The sequence below is a fragment of the Nilaparvata lugens genome, chromosome 7, assembly GCF_014356525.2.
Source record: "Nilaparvata lugens isolate BPH chromosome 7, ASM1435652v1, whole genome shotgun sequence".
Taxonomy (NCBI): Eukaryota; Metazoa; Arthropoda; class Insecta; order Hemiptera; family Delphacidae; genus Nilaparvata; species Nilaparvata lugens.
The window spans coordinates 16,591,115-16,608,974 of NC_052510.1; the positions used below are offsets into that span (position 1 = coordinate 16,591,115).

Consider the following 17,860-nt stretch of genomic DNA (forward strand, 5'->3'; position numbering starts at 1 on the left):
ATAAATAATTTGTTCTCAATGTTTTATTAGATTTTCATTAGATTTAAAGAACAAATATAAATTGATACAGAAATTTCAAAGAAATGAGTTGATGAGCTGTACTGAACTTTCAGGAGATTTCATGTTTTTCCGATAGGTACTGAATATATACAATAATTTCATATGAATATCATGAGCTATGAATTTCCGATAATCTTGTAATTGGGTCTTTATTACTGTAAGGGAAATTAATTCCCATTTTTTCATTGCGAATATAGAATATAAAGTTAAAATTCAAATTATGATTATATAAATTACAGATACATAAATTTTCAAGCCTAGAGAGTGAATTTATCTTATTTACAATACGTATCCTATAAATGTTTCTATTAAAATCAGAGTTTGATTCACAAAATCAGATTTTAATCACATAAATTAATTTGTAATTTTGTAAACTTCATTATTACAAAACACCTATAAAAAGTGACAATAATGAGAAACCATAGATGATAATTATGAAGAATTAATACTTTCATTATCACCAAATGATAGAAAAATAACTGAATTAAAACGTTATTAATCAGCTTCATACTCAATTCGAGTGGACAACAAATTCTTAAAAAAAGTATAGTAATACAAATTGCAGTTACGCTAATTCAATATTAATCTAAATTCAAAATTGTACTTATTTAATGGTCTGCCAGCATTAAAACGTGCAACGGATATCCTTTTAGGAAGTGGAGTTTTCATAATAATATCAATTAAAATAAAATATCAACCCTTAACATTGGGCTAAGTAAAAAATGCACATTAATTTCAAAACTTGTGATTTCTGTTTGTAAAAATACGTAAAAACTGAGCCATTGTCAACTTTATGAATTCTAGCCTAAGTTTTCACTATGTGACAGTGCATGAGGTTAGTATTTTCCCTCAAATAATTATATCAAATACAATTTGTTGTATTCAGCTAAAAATTAGAATTATCAGTCTACTTGAGGAGTCATTTCACTTAAAATTTAATAATATACTTAGTTTATTAACATAAAAAAGTAGGAGAGACTAACGTCATTCTATCATACGATAATACTAATTAATTTAATGATTATATTACAGGCAAAAGTTTTACATAAGTAAACTACAAATCGATTTTTTTCTCTTTGTTGAATTGGATTATGATTAGGAGGTAAAGTAAGAGCTCTAAAATTGAGAATAGTTGATAATTTGAAAAAAATTAAAATAATTTTTTTAATGAAGTTCCAAATTTTTCGATGTTACAAATTTAAGTTGAGCTTGAATTAAGCAACAAATTGTAATAAAAATCGTCACTAATAACCCAAAAAGTAAGGGGAAGGTCACTCATATTATTGAAAACCCCATCTAAAACATGAGCAGTATCCAAGATGACAAACTAAGAAAATAGGATATATGAGGGAACGAAAAGAAAAATTAGTAAAAGCAGTAAATTCTAACAAATAAGACGATGAACTACAACAAACTTGAATAATAATGACTCGTTGAAAGTTTTAATAAGAAAAATCCATAAAAAGTTAATTCTACTAATATTGATAATATTAAATCACAAAGACAATGAAAATTACAGATATCACTTGAATGAATGATAAGAATCTATAGGAATTGTACAAGAATAAAAATACGATTCAAGAATATTTACATTGACCTTATTTACAAGTGAAGTTGAATGTGATTACTTCTCAACGCATAGCTGGAATTCCTCGACTTTTTGGAACTGAGAATTGATTGCAGATACCAGTCTTTCAATTTCTTTCTCCTGAAATGAAAAAAAAATTATAAACCATTATATCGTATATAATAATACTCATATTATTATAAAAACATCGAAAGTAAAGCATCTAAATATGAAAAAAGTTCATGACATATTATGTTCTACAATATTACGATTTCTTGTCGTTATTACTGTTGTGATTGTCGATGCCACAAAATCACAAATATGTAGTAATTCCACCCGACCCAACTAAATAGATAATTCATAGAAAAGAGACTTAACAATATTATACAAATCACTGGTTCACAAATTGATTATGATTTGTTCTTGACTCCACTCACTATGAAAAGCATGCTATGATGGACTTTGATAAAACTAAGATGAACAGATATTTTAGCTTGCTTATAAGTGGTTTTTAATCTGTTATGCAGACATAAAACAGTATACACTGGATTGTAAGTAAAAAGTAGAAAAATCAATTCCAGGTAGTAACTTATGTTAGAATTTCAGTTACAATCATACATTCTTATATTGAAATTCACTTTAACCTTCCGGTGTTGTATTTTGTACAACATCCAATTTTCCAAGTGTTATGCACTCTGTTTACTGTCAAAACATATTAATTAATTGTATAATTACTTTTTCCTACAGTTACGTTGAAAAGTGGCCATTGCTGCACTGATTACAGAACGCAAAGAATCACTTTTCCGCTCTAGTGCGGGAAAAATTTTTCTGCACTCCAGATTTGCAACATGGCAACGCAAAATACTTAGTAGGTTATATGGAGCAACAGTGCAGCAAAATCAAAATGAAGTTGGTAACAGTGACTGGGCTGCTATAGTGGGCAGAGGTGCAACGAAGCACAACGAGCACATTATTAATTATATATTATAACCGAGGACAATATTTTTATTCAATTTGACAATAAATTAAGGTTTTTATCAATAATAAAATCACACAGAAAAACATTTGATGCATTTCAGGCAATTTTACCCATAATTACCCACTTTTCATATTCAATGGTAACTGTAGGAAAAACTTAATGTGAAATACGTGCGCAAAGTTCCTCTGCTGCACTCAAGAAACCATTCCGCCCTCGCCTCGTTTCTTTCGGTGCAGCAAACTGTCACTTTGCGCACTAGTTGCACAAATAACTATTTCCATCTTCTTGGATTATTTTATGCCTATGAACATTTGAATGATTACCATTTCATAGCCCAATAAGGTACATCAAGCAAAGCCATCAATTCTGTGTTATTGGTTCGTTTACAGTCCTCATATACAGTCTTTCCCTATCTTATGCACAGTGCGACTTATGCACTGTCGCGACTAAATGGCACCTAAAGACTGAACCATTGCTCGGTTGATACTGCAACTCAGAGGAGTGATGGGGGAAAAGTTTTGGAATGCATAGGTGACTCATTCACTGACACCACCCCAATAGTTTTGTGCAGCAAAAAAACTGACACTGTTGTACTTTTTACGACAGCGCGACTGCCGGAAGGTTAAACTGTCAGAATTTCTTACAAATAACACCAATGGCCCGCCCCATTTACTCAATGCTAACAGTTGCAAGTGAATCTCCCGATGAATGCAGGAGAACATAACACAGTGATGTAGTGAATAAGTATGTTATTCACATAGTACCTATCACTAATGTAAAACTCAAGTAGAGATCCATTGATAACTTAGTAAAATATAAAAAATAAGTAGTCTAAAAAATAAATATATGTATCAGAAGTTACTGATTTGGATTATGAAGGAATAAAATTCGAAATTCAACCCAGAACTAACTGTCAATATTTGGCTCACGAAATTCATCAAAAAATGTATGTATCATGAAGGCAGACAAGCCAACCTATTCCACTGTGCTAGGATAGAGAAAGATTATAAATTGGGGTCGTTTAAGCCTCTGCACAATGATTCTGTGCAATGATTACTGTGCAAAGGAGACCAGTTTCAAGTAAGTAATCTATTCAAAAAATAGTTCTGGATATGGAGTATAGTACAGGCAATGAATGCTCAAAAAAGGGTACAAAGGGAAGACAATTTTTGACCCCGCAGTTCTGTAAAGGGTAGAAAGGAGGTAAACATATCAAAATCCCCACCCCTACCCCCTGTGCTAAGGGGGTGGGGGTGGTTTAAAGGTACCATTTTTTGGTTTCTCGCATAAAACTCAAAAACTAAGTATCCTAAGGACTTGACTCTCCTACAACAAATTAAAGCTTACATAATTTCCTACAATATTCAATCTACAACTTTTTTTACATCTCCTCTAGTTTTCGAGATATCCGCTCTTGAAGGTGTGACATTTTTGATAAAAACACGTTTGCTACAATTTTTTTTCTATTTTTGCTTTTATAACTTTTTGAAAATCGATGGGAAAAATCCATGCTGCATATGAGCTTATAGAGCATTCAATTCTCTTCAATTTGATGTATAATTTAACACTTTACGAATTTCCCTAGACCTTTTGCAGCAGCTTTAGTGTTGAGTGTGAACTCTCCATTTTTGCAACAATAGACCAATAAATTGACAAAGGAATTTGGAGGGAATGTTTTAAACAAAATTTTTGACTTGGCAGCTTTGTTGAGACTAGTTAGGAGGAGAACATTTATCAAAAGTCCCCATTCCTAACTCATGAGCTAAGGGGATGAGGGTGGTTTAAAAGTTGCATTTTTCAGCGTTTTGCTTCCACACTCATATATTGAGAACAATGCGCTCATCTTACATAAGTAGTAACTATTTAAAAATGAAGCTTGATAAATTTTCTACTCTTTTTGTTTTATGGAATTTTGTGATATTCCCAACAGTTCCCCAGATATTCGCTCTTGAAGGTGTGTTATCCAATGTTTTGCTCTTTCAGAGCTTATAACTCTCCAACAATGCATCTTAAAAACTGATTCTTATCGTGGATTTGTAGATCATTGAATTCTCTTTGAAATGATGTATTATTCCACTATTCCAAGTTTTCCTTTCAGCAGCTTTAATGTAGGGGATGAAATTTTCATTGCTGCAACAATTGGTCGTTTGATAATGACATTTGAAGGGGGTATTGTGACACAATTTTGGACTTTTCAGCTTGATTTGGACTAATTAGTAGGTGAACATAGCAAAAGTGCGCATCTTTATCCCCTCTGTTGAAGGTGTGGAACCGCTGAATTGACACTTGTTGATTTTAATATAGACTGGTAGGCTTCCTTGCCATTTACAAGTAATTTATGTTTTGCTGCCTCGTAACACACATTTCATTGTATCTCTGTTATGCTTTATCCGATTCTCATTTTTTTGGTGTTGACTGATTGTAAATAAAATTTCCTAAAAAAAATTGTTCTTGGTAAATTTCTCTATCACCGTTTTCCCGCAATAAATTTTGGATTGAAATTTTAAAATGGCCGCCATTTTGAATTTTCGAATAGGACAAAGTTGAATATTTTTCTACAGTTCATCTCTCTTATTTGAACATACCTACCGATTTTTATAGCGATCGGTTGGATAACTTCGAAGATAAAAATTATTGGCTCTTTAGAGGCGCACTAAGAACGGATTTGGAAAAAATTGGAAAGATACGACCAAAATCTGCGTTTTTCCAGCGTTTTCTCAGCTTTATCGAGAACAAATGAACAGAAAATGATCAAATTTAGTACAGAAGCTCAGCTAGGGTGTAATAATGTTGTGTTAGAAGTAATTAGCAATAACGTCAAAGATACGCCCAAAATCTGCGTTTTTCCAGCGTTTTCTCAGCTTTATCGAGAACAAATGAACAGAAAATGTTCAAATTTAGTACAGAAGCTCAGCTAGGGTGTGATAATGTTGTGTTAGAAGGAATTTGTAATAACGTTAAAGATACGCCCAAAATTAGCGTTTTTTTTTCTCAGATTTATCGAGAACAAATGAACAGAAATAGTTCAAATTTAGTACAGAAGCTAAGCTAGGGTGTAATAATGTTGTGTTAGAAGGAATTTGAAATAACGCCAAAGTTACGCCCAAAATCTGCGTTTTTCCAGCGTTCTTTTTGCGCTTTCTCAGCTTTATCGAGAACAAATCAACAGAAAATGTTCAAATTTACTACAGAAGCTCAGCTGGGGTGTAATAATGTTGTGTTAGAAGGAATTTGAAATAACGACAAAGATACACCCAAAATCAGCGTTTTTCCAACGTTTTTCTCAGCTTTTCTGCGTTTTCTCAGTAATTTGACGAGCGACGCGAGCACGCTGAGTAGGGGTAAAGTGAGACTTCTGGAGAAAAGCTGCCCCCAAGCTGCCCCCAAATCTACCCAAATCTGATTCTTGGTTCTAACCTTGCCCAATCCAATGTAATCCGATCTAACCTAACCTAGCCATACCCCTAATCTCACAATAAACCTCAAATGAAGATTTCCCACTTTTTTGGAAAAAAAAACCTAGATCCAGCTTTTTTTATTTCTTGAATAACTAAGAAACCGTTAATTTTACAAAAAATCTACAAGAGTAACTTTTTCCAGTAAATCTAATAACGAATCCATTGACACCCCATTTGTCAAGATTGAACAAAAAATAAGGATCTCATAGATCCAGTTTTTTTATTTCTTGAATAACTAGGAAACCGTTAATTTTACAAAAAATCTACAAGAGTAACTTTTTCCAGTAAATCTAATAACAAATCCATTGTCACCCCATTTGTCAAGATTGAACAGAAAATAAGGATCTCATGGAAAAACTAGATCCAGTTTTTTTATTTCTTGAATAACTAAGAAACCGTTAATTTTACAAAAAATCTACAAGAGTAACTTTTTCCAGTAAATCTAATAACGAATCCATTTGTCAAGATTGAACAGAAAAAGTAGATCCAATTTCTTGAATAACTAAGAATAATTTTTTTCAGTAAATCCATTATTTGTCAAGGGATCCTAACTCTGAAACTGAGCAACAAGCATTTTTATGTTGAGACCCTTTCTTAAACCTCAGCACTAAACCCCCCCCCCACCACCCCACAGGGGGGGGGGGGGGGTGCTGGGGGCTTGACCCTCTGCCTTTAACTGAACTACTTGAAAACTCACCTCAGGTTGTATTGAGAAGGAAAAAAATATATAATAAAAATGTATAAGAAAGAAGTCAAGTCGGATATATTACTTGTTGATCAGAGTGTACATCTTGATGAGAGTATTACCAAATATGATTATATCACTCACACACCATATATTCAACAGACATTTAATTACAATGATGAAATTCGAATTAGTTTGAAACAAGAAGATATTTATACACTTCCAAGTAGGAGTTTTCTCATAATTGAAGGCGAAATCAAAGTGAAAGATAAGAATGATGTTGAAACCAAGGACTTTTCACTTATCAATAATGGAGTTGCATACCTATTTGATGAAATCAGATATGAATTGGGAGGGGTTGAAGTTGATCGCACACGTAATGTAGGATTGACAACAACCATGAAAAACTATCTACGTCAATCAAAACTCAATGAAAAAATTATGGAGAATGCAGGATGGAAGTTGACTGGATGGAAAAGTTTAGATAAATTCTGCTTTTGCATTCCTTTGGATATGTGGTTAGGTGTAATGGAAGACTATAGAAAAGTTCTATTAAATGTTCGTCAGGAAATTGTTCTATTAAGATCATCATCAGACTTAAATTGTATTGAATCAGAGACAGCAAAATCGGTGAAAATTGATATTACAAAACTACAATGGAAAGTACCCTATATACATGCTTCTGACACTGTTCGTCTTGATCTGCTGAGTTTACACATAGTGATATACCAATTACCATTCCATTCAGGTCATGGGAATTGCATGAATTTCCACAATTACCTGAAACTACTAATCTTCAATGGACAGTTAAGACAACTTCAAACATATTGAAACCTAGATTCATTATTCTTGGATTTCAAAAGAATAGGAAAAATGTTATAACTGCTAACAGGTCACATTTCGATTTCTGTAATCTGAACAATGTTAATCTCTATTTAAATGCTCAATCATTCCCCTATGAAAATATTGTTGGTAATAAACATTTATTGTATCACATGTTCTCTGAATTCCAAAATGAATACTATCCTTATAACAGCAGTACATCAATTGAGTATAAAACATTTGATGAATATGCACCATTGGTTGTTATAGACTGTAGTAAGCAAAATGAACTATTGAAATCTGGTGCAATAGACATAAAGTTGACATTGGAAACAACAGATAATTTCTCAGAAAAAACCAGTGCCTACTGTTTAATCCTCTATGATAATGAGTTTGAATATACACCACTGAGTGGAACAGTAAAAAGAGTATTATAAATCTTCTATAAAATAACAAAGAACTAGACAATATTCAAATCGAAAGTATTATCTACAAATGTATCAATATTTTACCTTCAGCATCATCCCATTAATTTATAGAATTGTTCTTGTCTTGATCTCCAACCATTTTCTTCAAATTTAATTTTAAAGCATTTTATATTATTATTTGATTTATCAGCTTCTTTCAAAGCAAAATACTCACTGTGCTATTTATATGAGCTTAGATTTTTCATTAAAGTTGAATAATGTTCTTGGTCTGGGTAACCAAACCTACATTTTTTCTGGGTGTACTCACCTACATCTACAATTTCTTTCTGGGTGTACTCACCTAAACCTAAGATTTTTCACCTATATTTATTACATTTTTTTCATACCATTCTTTAAAAGAGATTCCAGAAGAAAGTGAGAATTGTTGGATTAAGTTTGGATCAGTCATATACTTCCATTCTTTTTCATTATTGAGATTGATGTTTGGTATGAAAGTAGCAGCTAATGGTATACATTGTAAAAAATGGAAAAAATTCTGAATCAAATTTTTGATATCAACATTAATATCACTATTATTATCTTTATCATACAAATATCGACCAAATTTATCAACACTCATGATCTATTTTTATAATAAATGTTTAATACAACCTGAGGTGAGTTTTCAAGTAGTTCAGTTAAAGGCAGAGGGTCAAGCCCCCAGCACCCCCCCCCCCCTGTGGGGTGGTGGGGGGGGGTTTAGTGCTGAGGTTTAAGAAGGGTCTCAACATAAAAATGCTTGTTGCTCAGTTTCAGAGTTAGGATCCCTTGACAAATAATGGATTTACTGAAAAAAATTATTCTTAGTTATTCAAGAAATTGGATCTACTTTTTCTGTTCAATCTTGACAAATGGATTCGTTATTAGATTTACTGGAAAAAATTACTCTTGTAGATTTTTTGTAAAATTAACGGTTTCTTAGTTATTCAAGAAATAAAAAAAACTGGATCTAGTTTTTCCATGAGATCCTTATTTTCTGTTCAATCTTGACAAATGGGGTGACAATGGATTTGTTATTAGATTTACTGGAAAAAGTTACTCTTGTAGATTTTTTGTAAAATTAACGGTTTCTTAGTTATTCGAGAAATAAAAAAAAACTGGATCTAGTTTTTCCATGAGATCCTTATTTTTTGTTCAATCTTGACAAATGGGGTGTCAATGGATTCGTTATTAGATTTACTGGAAAAAGTTACTCTTGTAGATTTTTTGTAAAATTAACGGTTTCTTAGTTATTCAAGAAATAAAAAAAGCTGGATCTAGGTTTTTTTTCCAAAAAAGTGGGAAATCTTCATTTGAGGTTTATTGTGAGATTAGGGGTATGGCTAGGTTAGGTTAGATCAGATTACATTGGATTGGGCAAGGTTAGAACCAAGAATCAGATTTGGGGTAGATTTGGGGGCAGCTTGGGGGCAGCTTTTCTCCAGAAGTCTCACTTTACCCCTACTACGCTGATCTTATTTTTATACGATCCAGTCGGGGGTCCAGGGGGCGGAGCACCCTGGCTAGACGGGTATGGCGAGCGAAGCGAGCCTGACGGCTAGTTCTTTATAAAAGGATACCAACCTCTTTCTTTCCAGCTTTGCTGGTCTTCTTATAGGTTTGGTTAGCTTTCTTGGGAGCCGGCTTTTCTTTGACAGTTTCTTCGAACAGATCTTTGGCCAACTCATCGTCGTCTTTCATCTCATTCTGATCGACAGCAAACGAAGTGCCGAAGCGCACTACTTTCTTCGCTGTCGGTGTGTGCGTGTACGATTTCCTTGGTGGCTAAAAACACACAAAGAAAATTATCATTTTGAGAATAGAAAAAGGAAGGAGTTTAGAAGTTTTAAATTATGTATTACAAATGACAAGTTTAATTTCATAGATTAATTTGTCAATTGTAATTTATTTTTCATTCATTAATTTGATACAATATTATATCGTTTAAGTGGTAATTGAGTGAAATATTTCAAATTATTGATCAATTAACTTAAGCCATCTAAATTCAAAATTTACAGTTTCCATATTTATTAAATTAACTAAAATTGTATAGGAATTGTACGTGATTTGCATTATTATTTCAACTACCAATATTATTACATTAGTGTCATTTGTATCGTAAAAGGGAAATAAGAAGAAGAAAGTTATGGAATCTTGAAAATGAGCTTTTTTGTGTAACATCACAAGCTCGTTAGTAACTACCAGTACCTGAAATATAATCTGTTCCAAATTATTTTGCAAACCAATGTAAAATATCAGGTAGTTAACAATAAACACCTGTATAAAGTGGGTTATATTAAATATTATAAATAATCAATTTATTTTACATTGAAAATATACACAAATCATAAATGAATGATCGGGAAGGAGTCAACAGGGTCAGCCCAAAACTGTCCCCTTCCAAAATTTTAATATGTTGAATGTTACAAATTATATTGAAAAGAGATTAGGATCAGATAGTGGAGAGAATCCGAATAAAAAAGTTAAAAATCCGGTAGTAGAAAACATCAAGCATATCTTACTACAAAATAATTTTGATCTATACTGAAAACTTGAAATAGATACTTGTTCTATATCTTGATACTTGATCTTAATCTATCTTGAAATAGATACCTTGATATTGATCTATCTTGGAACAGATACCTTGATCTTGATCTATCTTTGAATAAATACTTGATCCAAATTGCATTTAGTGACAAAGGAACTATTGTCACCAGTCACATATTCGGTTTAGTTACTCCAGATTAATAGCTCAAGCCTGGGGGACACAAAACGCCGCTAGCATTGTTCAAATAAGGTGCCACTCATAATGGAAAGGAGAGCCAATAATAGAAACATTAAGTTTGTGTTTGTGCGTATAAAAGTAATGACTACTGTACGCTGTCAACTCTTTTCTTCAACACTGAATCACGCACTGTGATTATTCAGTTGAGCCTAGTTTCTACGACACTTATTAAGTATCATTAAGATTTAATGATTCATTGGATTCAATAAGAGTCGGTTTGAAGGAAACTTGAATCTATTGAACCATTCAACCTATATTGAATCTATAGGTTTAATGGTGTATTTCATTTAATGTGTTCTGGAAAACGGGCCTTAGTATTATAGATGGAAATTACGGAGATATTGCAATTATAATAATAATAATTAATTCCTTAGTATTATGACAAATATCTAAGGTAGCTATTGTGAACTGTTCTGCTGTTCCAATATCAGCTCTCAAACACCATTAAACCCTAAATTACAATCACTGGATTGAGAATACAACTTGATATTTATTTCCAACACTTGAAATCCTACTAGAATTAAAACTCCATTTATTAAATTTAAACTTAGGCCGGTTACAGAGCTCGACCAACTGTCAGTGCGTACGTCAGTCACGCTTGTCTTTTCCATAGATATTCCATGTATCCGTACAGAGCAGGACTGACGGCACGCATGCGCACGGTCAGGACCATGCGTTTTACACTGCGTACGAAGACCATCGGTCGAGCTCGTGCGCATCCGTTCCATCGGTAGACTGACGCGCTATTGAAACAAATAGAAGCTTTCAGAGCTGTACTGATCAGTAGCCCGATCACAACATAACCAATGTTCTGACACCTCTGCCCGACAATCAGCTGATATTAAATTGAATAGCATAATGAATGAATTCAATTAATAGCGTCATATTTAAATTCAGAGTTTTTCTATACATTTCTTTAATCATTTCTAAATTTTTTATTGGAAAAAGCATACATTATTAATATTATCTACATTTATTTGATCTGTAGCTTAAAGTGACTGCAAGTATTCCCAATGGTGATACAAGCTCAAAATAACTCATCAAAATTTCTGATGGACATTCTGAGGTAGTTGAAAATGTATCTTCATCCCCAAGCAATGATGTACCCAATGGTACTAAATACTCTTTGAAATGTTCTTTGGGCGACAATCAGGTGAACTTGATATCTACGTCTTTTAATCTTTCGTTTACGAAGATAATAAGCTGCAATTAAACAATCTGTAAAGTTGTCTATTTTGTGAGTCAGGAAAACTGATGTATGGATGCGTATGGTCAGGATGGTGCATACGCACTGACGGTCGATCGAGCTCTGAATGTGTAAAACTGATTTATGGATGCGTATGGTCAGGATGGTAAACACGCACTGACGGTCGGTCGAGCTCTGTAACCGGCCTTATTCATTCATCCATACGTAGAAAGGATACTCACTTTCAAGAAAGTAGGTGTTAGTCCCAAATTACCCGAACTAGTCGGCTGAGCGATCGGAGAGCAAATTGTAGTGTCAGCAGCAGACTCATTGCTGACTGTACTCTTATTTTTGAAGCTGCTGAAATTCAGTTTTGTCTGTTTGGTTGACACAGGCGTGGAAACAGCAGTGATGTTCAACTGTCCTTTCAATCGCTTTATCACATCATTGAATTGTACTTCTGGTTCTGCAATAGACAGACACAAAAACGTGTTGAATGATTTATGAATTATTTTATACAGACACATAAAATATCAAGATAAAAAAACTGAAAAATTGAATGTGAGACACAAAAGAAGCATAGTTAACTTGACATTTATCATCGAAAATAAAAGTTGGAAAAACATTATGATACTGTATTGTATTTTTTTAATAATTATGAGAATGGAAGTTACAAAATAATCAATCATTATGAAAAAGGTGGATTGATTTGAATTTCCGAGAAGATTAAGTAGAGAACAATTATTATAACTACATGAAATAAATCAATATTAATAAGAGATGGCAGGCATTGAATTGAGTTGAAATGGAATAAAAATAGTTCAATATTACACGTTTAATTGAATTACTCTTAAAAATGGTATATAGTAAGGTCAGACATCAATTTTGATCCTCGATCACTATTCTCTGTTCAAATTGAAGATGGAAAATATCCAAGAAAAATTCCTAAATCTGGAGCATCTTTACTAGGTTACATAGGCCTTAACGGAAATAGTTCAATTCAGTTTCATAGAAATTCAGCTTAGTTCATCCTGATTGGTGCAACCGAGCATCTACAATATACTCAGACTTGTGCATAATATTTGCTACTAGTGGTAATACGGTAATATGCGCAATGGAAAAATCTGAAAATACAGCATTGAAAGGAAATCTGAAACACGCTGTAACTAATCTCTGAAATACATGACACTTTGTAAAATTTCCAATATAGTAAAATAAGATCTCTTAAGGCGAATTTAATCTTATATAAAACTAATTTTCAGAACTTATATGTCTAAGACATAATGTTCTTTTATGAACATTATATGTCTATGGAATGTAAAATTATCAAGTGAATAAGAGATTTAGTACAATAAAGATGAAAGTAAATTATCAGTTCAATTAGCTTTCAAATGAAAAACAAGTTCAAGTAGCACGAAATTTATCAGAAAATTGAATTATATGATTTTATTTAGACAATGGATTTAAATAGAAGATTACTCACTTTTTGCCTTATCATTTTCCAGACTTGTCGTAGATGCATTTAAAATGGAGCCATTAGAAGTGGACTTGATGGATACACTCGAAGTAGATGCGAGGGATGTATTTGAAGTAGATTTAATAGATGTATTTGCAGTAGATGCTGTGGATGTATTCGATGTTTTGGTTTTATTTTTGTCAACGATGACCGAATTGGTTGAATCATCATCGAATCCAAAATTGTTACTGATACCAAATTTTGCTTCGCTCTTTTTAGATTTCTGAACGGTGCGATTTGTTGTTGGATGGACTTTATGAACAGAATGATTTGCATTCGATGAACTGCTTTTATTTTTGCTGACATCAACTATTGGTAAATCTGGTTCATCATCGAATCCAAAATTGTTCTCAAAATCAATGTTTGAATCGTTTGCCAGAGACTTGTTCGCTGCAGGATCTACTGAACGAATATGCAAAATAGGATGATGGATCGCGCGATTCTGTTTTCTCATTTCTTCAACTGATCGATCTGGTTTTTCATTTCTCAAAGTGACTTTTCTTATTGATCTGTTCCCTAAACACGATGTGCTGGCATTTTTATTGAATTCTTGTCGAATCCATTCTCGTCACTTTTATTTGGTTGCTGAACAGTGCGATTTGGTGTTTGATGAATTTTATGAACTGATTGGTTTGCATTCGATGAACTGTTTTTATCTTTGTGAACATCAACTAGTGTTACATCTGGTTCATTATCTAATCCAAAGTTGTTCTCAAAATCAATGTTTGAATCATTTGCCAGTGACTTGTTCATCGTGCGATTTGGTGTTGAATTGATTATATGAACTGAATGTTTGGAACTCAATGAACTGCATTTATCTGTGCGAACGTCAACTACTGGTACATCATCAAATCCAAGAAAATCGTTCTCAGAATCAATGCTTGAATCGATTATCAGAGATTTGTTGGCCGTGCGATTTGCTGTTAGATGGGTTTTATGAACTGAATGATTAGCATTCGATAAACTGCATTTATCTTTGCGAACTTCAACTACTGGTACATCATCAAATCCAAGAAAATCGTCCTCCGAATCAATGGTTGAATCGTTTGCCAGAGACGTGCTTGCCGCAGGATTCACTGAACGAGTTTGCAAAATTGGACGATGGATGGTTTGATTTTTTTTGGTTTGTATTGTATTTCTCGAAGTGACTTTTAGAATTGACCCGTTTCCTAAAATCGATTTTCTGACATTTTTATTAGAATTCTCGTCGCTTTTATTAGATTGCTGAACGGTATGATTTACTGCTGGATGTACTTTATGAACTGAATGATTTTGGTCCCTTCCACGAACCTCTGGTTCAAAAATCACCGGAACATCAGAGGTATCGAACTCTTTATTTTGTGAAACAATGTTCATTTTCACATTACCAAATTGTAATGTTTTCGACTTGTTCTCCTTAACAGTGGTGTCCCCTCTCAAACTGATTGTGCGCTCAGGAACAACAATATTCTGCAAAACGTTTTTCACCGGGTTTTTAGCGATTTTCCTGCGACTTTTCACAGCTCTCGGTTGCCGCTTCGCTTTCTTCTTGACGGGTTGTTCGTTTTCGTCGATTTCAAACTCGTACAAGTCCATTCTATTGTCTACCGGAGGAGGAGTTAACCGCATGTTACCTAGATCCTGTTTGTAAACAGGGATCGGTTTCTCTGTTACCCCTTCTTTCACTGGACCTGTGACAACTTTTTCAGTGGCATTCAAATCCTTGCCATCCTTGGCAAAGGTGACAACCTTGTCACTATTCGCATCCTTGGGCATTTTGAGCAGCCTTTCTGAAGAGTTGGTTCTATCCAGAAGAGCCATTCTGTTGTTGTTTTCCAATGCATTCTCAGAGATATTCTCCTTGTCCATGTATTTGGTTTTCTTGGCTAACGGCTTTTTCAGACGCGTAATCTTCTTCTTTTTCGGCGCAGGCTGCTTGGCAATGTTGTCTGAACTATTGCTGCTGGAAGTGTTCACTTCGGAGTTGTCCGAAGAAGAGAGTTGACGATACATGGGTTTATTGGCAACCAATCGTTTGACTCGTTTTGCCTACAAAATGAAAAACAAATATTGATTCATTATTTTCTTTAAAATCAATCAAACATAAGCTAGGATTTTATAACTAAATCTGAGAACTGATCTTAAATACTAATATTTTTTGTCAGAAGACCACGACGGCAAGAGACAACGTCAACAAATGTACAATTAAGAATGCATAAACAATGGCTGACTAAGGTGTCTGAGAAGGACATAATATTCTACTTTTTGACACGAAGATCAGTCGAAAAACACTCATTTTTCTCTCATAAAAATTCGTCTAGCTTATATAACATATTGTATAGTACAGAATGATTCACGTTAACAGGGTCAAAGTGAATGAACCATAAAAATATTGTTCACTCTTATTAACTTGGATTTCCAACAAGTACAAATGTCTGGAGAGAAAATATTCAAGGAATCCTTACATTTCTTTGAGTAAAAATAATCCAAAATTTTTTCCCACATTGACAATGTTACAATATACAAGCGATTTGTAAGTTAGAAAACTTGAAATCATTTACCTAGATATTTCATACCGATGAATACAAAAAGCCAAGTTACACTCAAGTAAAAAGCAGATCGGCATGCCGTTGTCGACCCACAAACTTAGAATTATGCAGTATGAGGGTAGAATTATCATAGTTAAATTAGAATGAATAAGGCAAAATCGACTAGAATGTGAAAATATTGGACTAAATTTATTATTAATCAATGATTTAGCTTGTTTTAAACGGAGAGAACAAGTATTGATCACCTTAGAGCGTTGCGCACACCGAAGCGGATCGCATGACAGTGACGGCGACGGTTTCAACCAGTCAAACACGGTTTAAAAACTCTGCCGCTGCCATCACGGTCACACGTTTTGCACCGGTATGCTATGTGCATGCTATTAATGCTGGAATGCACCAGCTGCGATCGACTATAGTAAGAGATCAACACAATGATAGGTAGCTCCGCTGATTGAAAATAGCTGATTGCGGTTTTTTTATTTATTTGTTTTTTTAACTTAGTTATTGCGGTTTATTTTATTTCGGTTGGTAAAAAACATAGTTAATGAATTCGATTGTAAACAAAGAAAATATACTCAATTAATATTTATTATTGAGTTCATTCAAAGTTTTAAAATTCAGAATAACAAACAATGAACTAAAAATTGTTATATTATTTTTATGAGATGTTATAGAAGAAACTTACAGGATTACTATTCAACTCCTTCAATACCGGTAACGATTTTTGTGATTTATTGCTACTTGATTCTAGCTGAACACCATCATTGCTTTGCAGTGCATTCTCCATTTCTTCCAATGAGAATTGGTTGTCATCCTCCATCGGAAAATCTTCAACATCAGTCTCCATTATGCACTTTGAAATTTTAAAAGAAAAAAAATAGATGAAAATGCTATACAAGAACATTTTTAATACATTCTTTACTTTGTTATTAGGTACTGAAAATTCAACTTATACTTGAGCATTACATCAAGTTATGAGACATCATTATTTTAGTTATTGTAAAAGCCACCATGTAAAATTTTCAAAGATGTAATAAATAATCATGCTTTGACATTTTTAGTCTTGATAGCTAATAACCTCTGCATAATAATCAATTTTAATAAAATATTTTTATCGCAACCGTATGCATATACAATCAATTTGTTAAATATTTCAACTGATAATGCTCATAAATATACAAAGATAGTAAGTATACAGCTGGGCTATATACCTAAGTTTTTTGTGAAAGCCAAAAGGAGGAAAATATTGACGCACATAAAAATTATTAATAGAATGACTACTAATAAAGAAAATAGATATTCTAGCAATGTTCTAACGTTCAACCACCAAATGTCAACAAATAATGCAGTTTTAAAGCCCTTACCGTAAGCAAGCACTAAGTTGCTGACCATAAATATTATTGATCAGCAAAATCAAAAGATTTTATTCCATAAATAATATTATATTATCACTTAATTCGTTGATGATCCATTCACAATAAACTTTATTTACGAGACTCTTCTGAAAAATAATTTTATTAATTTCAGACGAAACAATAGCTTATAAGTTCATGATGTCTGTTGTAGGCTAAACTATTAAAACTTAATTTCATTGACTAAATGGAATAATTGTCTATTATAATTGTTATTTACTTACCAGCTAATTAATTTAAGATCTGATAATGAGTCACAAAAGGGTAATAAACCAACCACAAAACCAATTATTATGAGTGTAAAACAATACACCACATTTACATTCACAGAAGACAGAACAGAAAAGTATGTTGTCAAACCAGAGAATTCCACTGTTTTGCCGCCATCAACGGTCATTTTTAAAGGTTAGGTAGAT

General features: G+C 33.1%; 1 protein-coding gene across 2 annotated transcripts; it reads right to left on the reverse strand.

Annotated features, from left to right (window-relative positions):
* Positions 1-8: 8 nt before the first annotated feature.
* On the reverse strand, positions 9-17,826 carry LOC111051299. 2 transcript variants are annotated; one of them, XR_005571747.1, is made up of 6 exons: positions 17,669-17,826; positions 16,718-16,885; positions 13,472-15,532; positions 12,231-12,454; positions 9,602-9,802; positions 9-1,768 (listed from the first exon to the last, which is right to left on the reverse strand). XR_005571747.1 is itself a non-coding variant. In XM_022337779.2 (6 exons), exons 3-6 carry the CDS (start codon positions 13,956-13,958, stop codon positions 1,685-1,687), a joined length of 996 nt encoding a protein of 331 aa, XP_022193471.2. In that variant the 5' UTR covers positions 13,959-15,532; positions 16,718-16,885; positions 17,669-17,806; the 3' UTR covers positions 9-1,684. The 2 variants fall into 2 exon arrangements, 1 of the variants encoding a protein (XP_022193471.2); XM_022337779.2 differs by having other exon boundaries at positions 17,669-17,806.
* Positions 17,827-17,860: the final 34 nt, after the last annotated feature.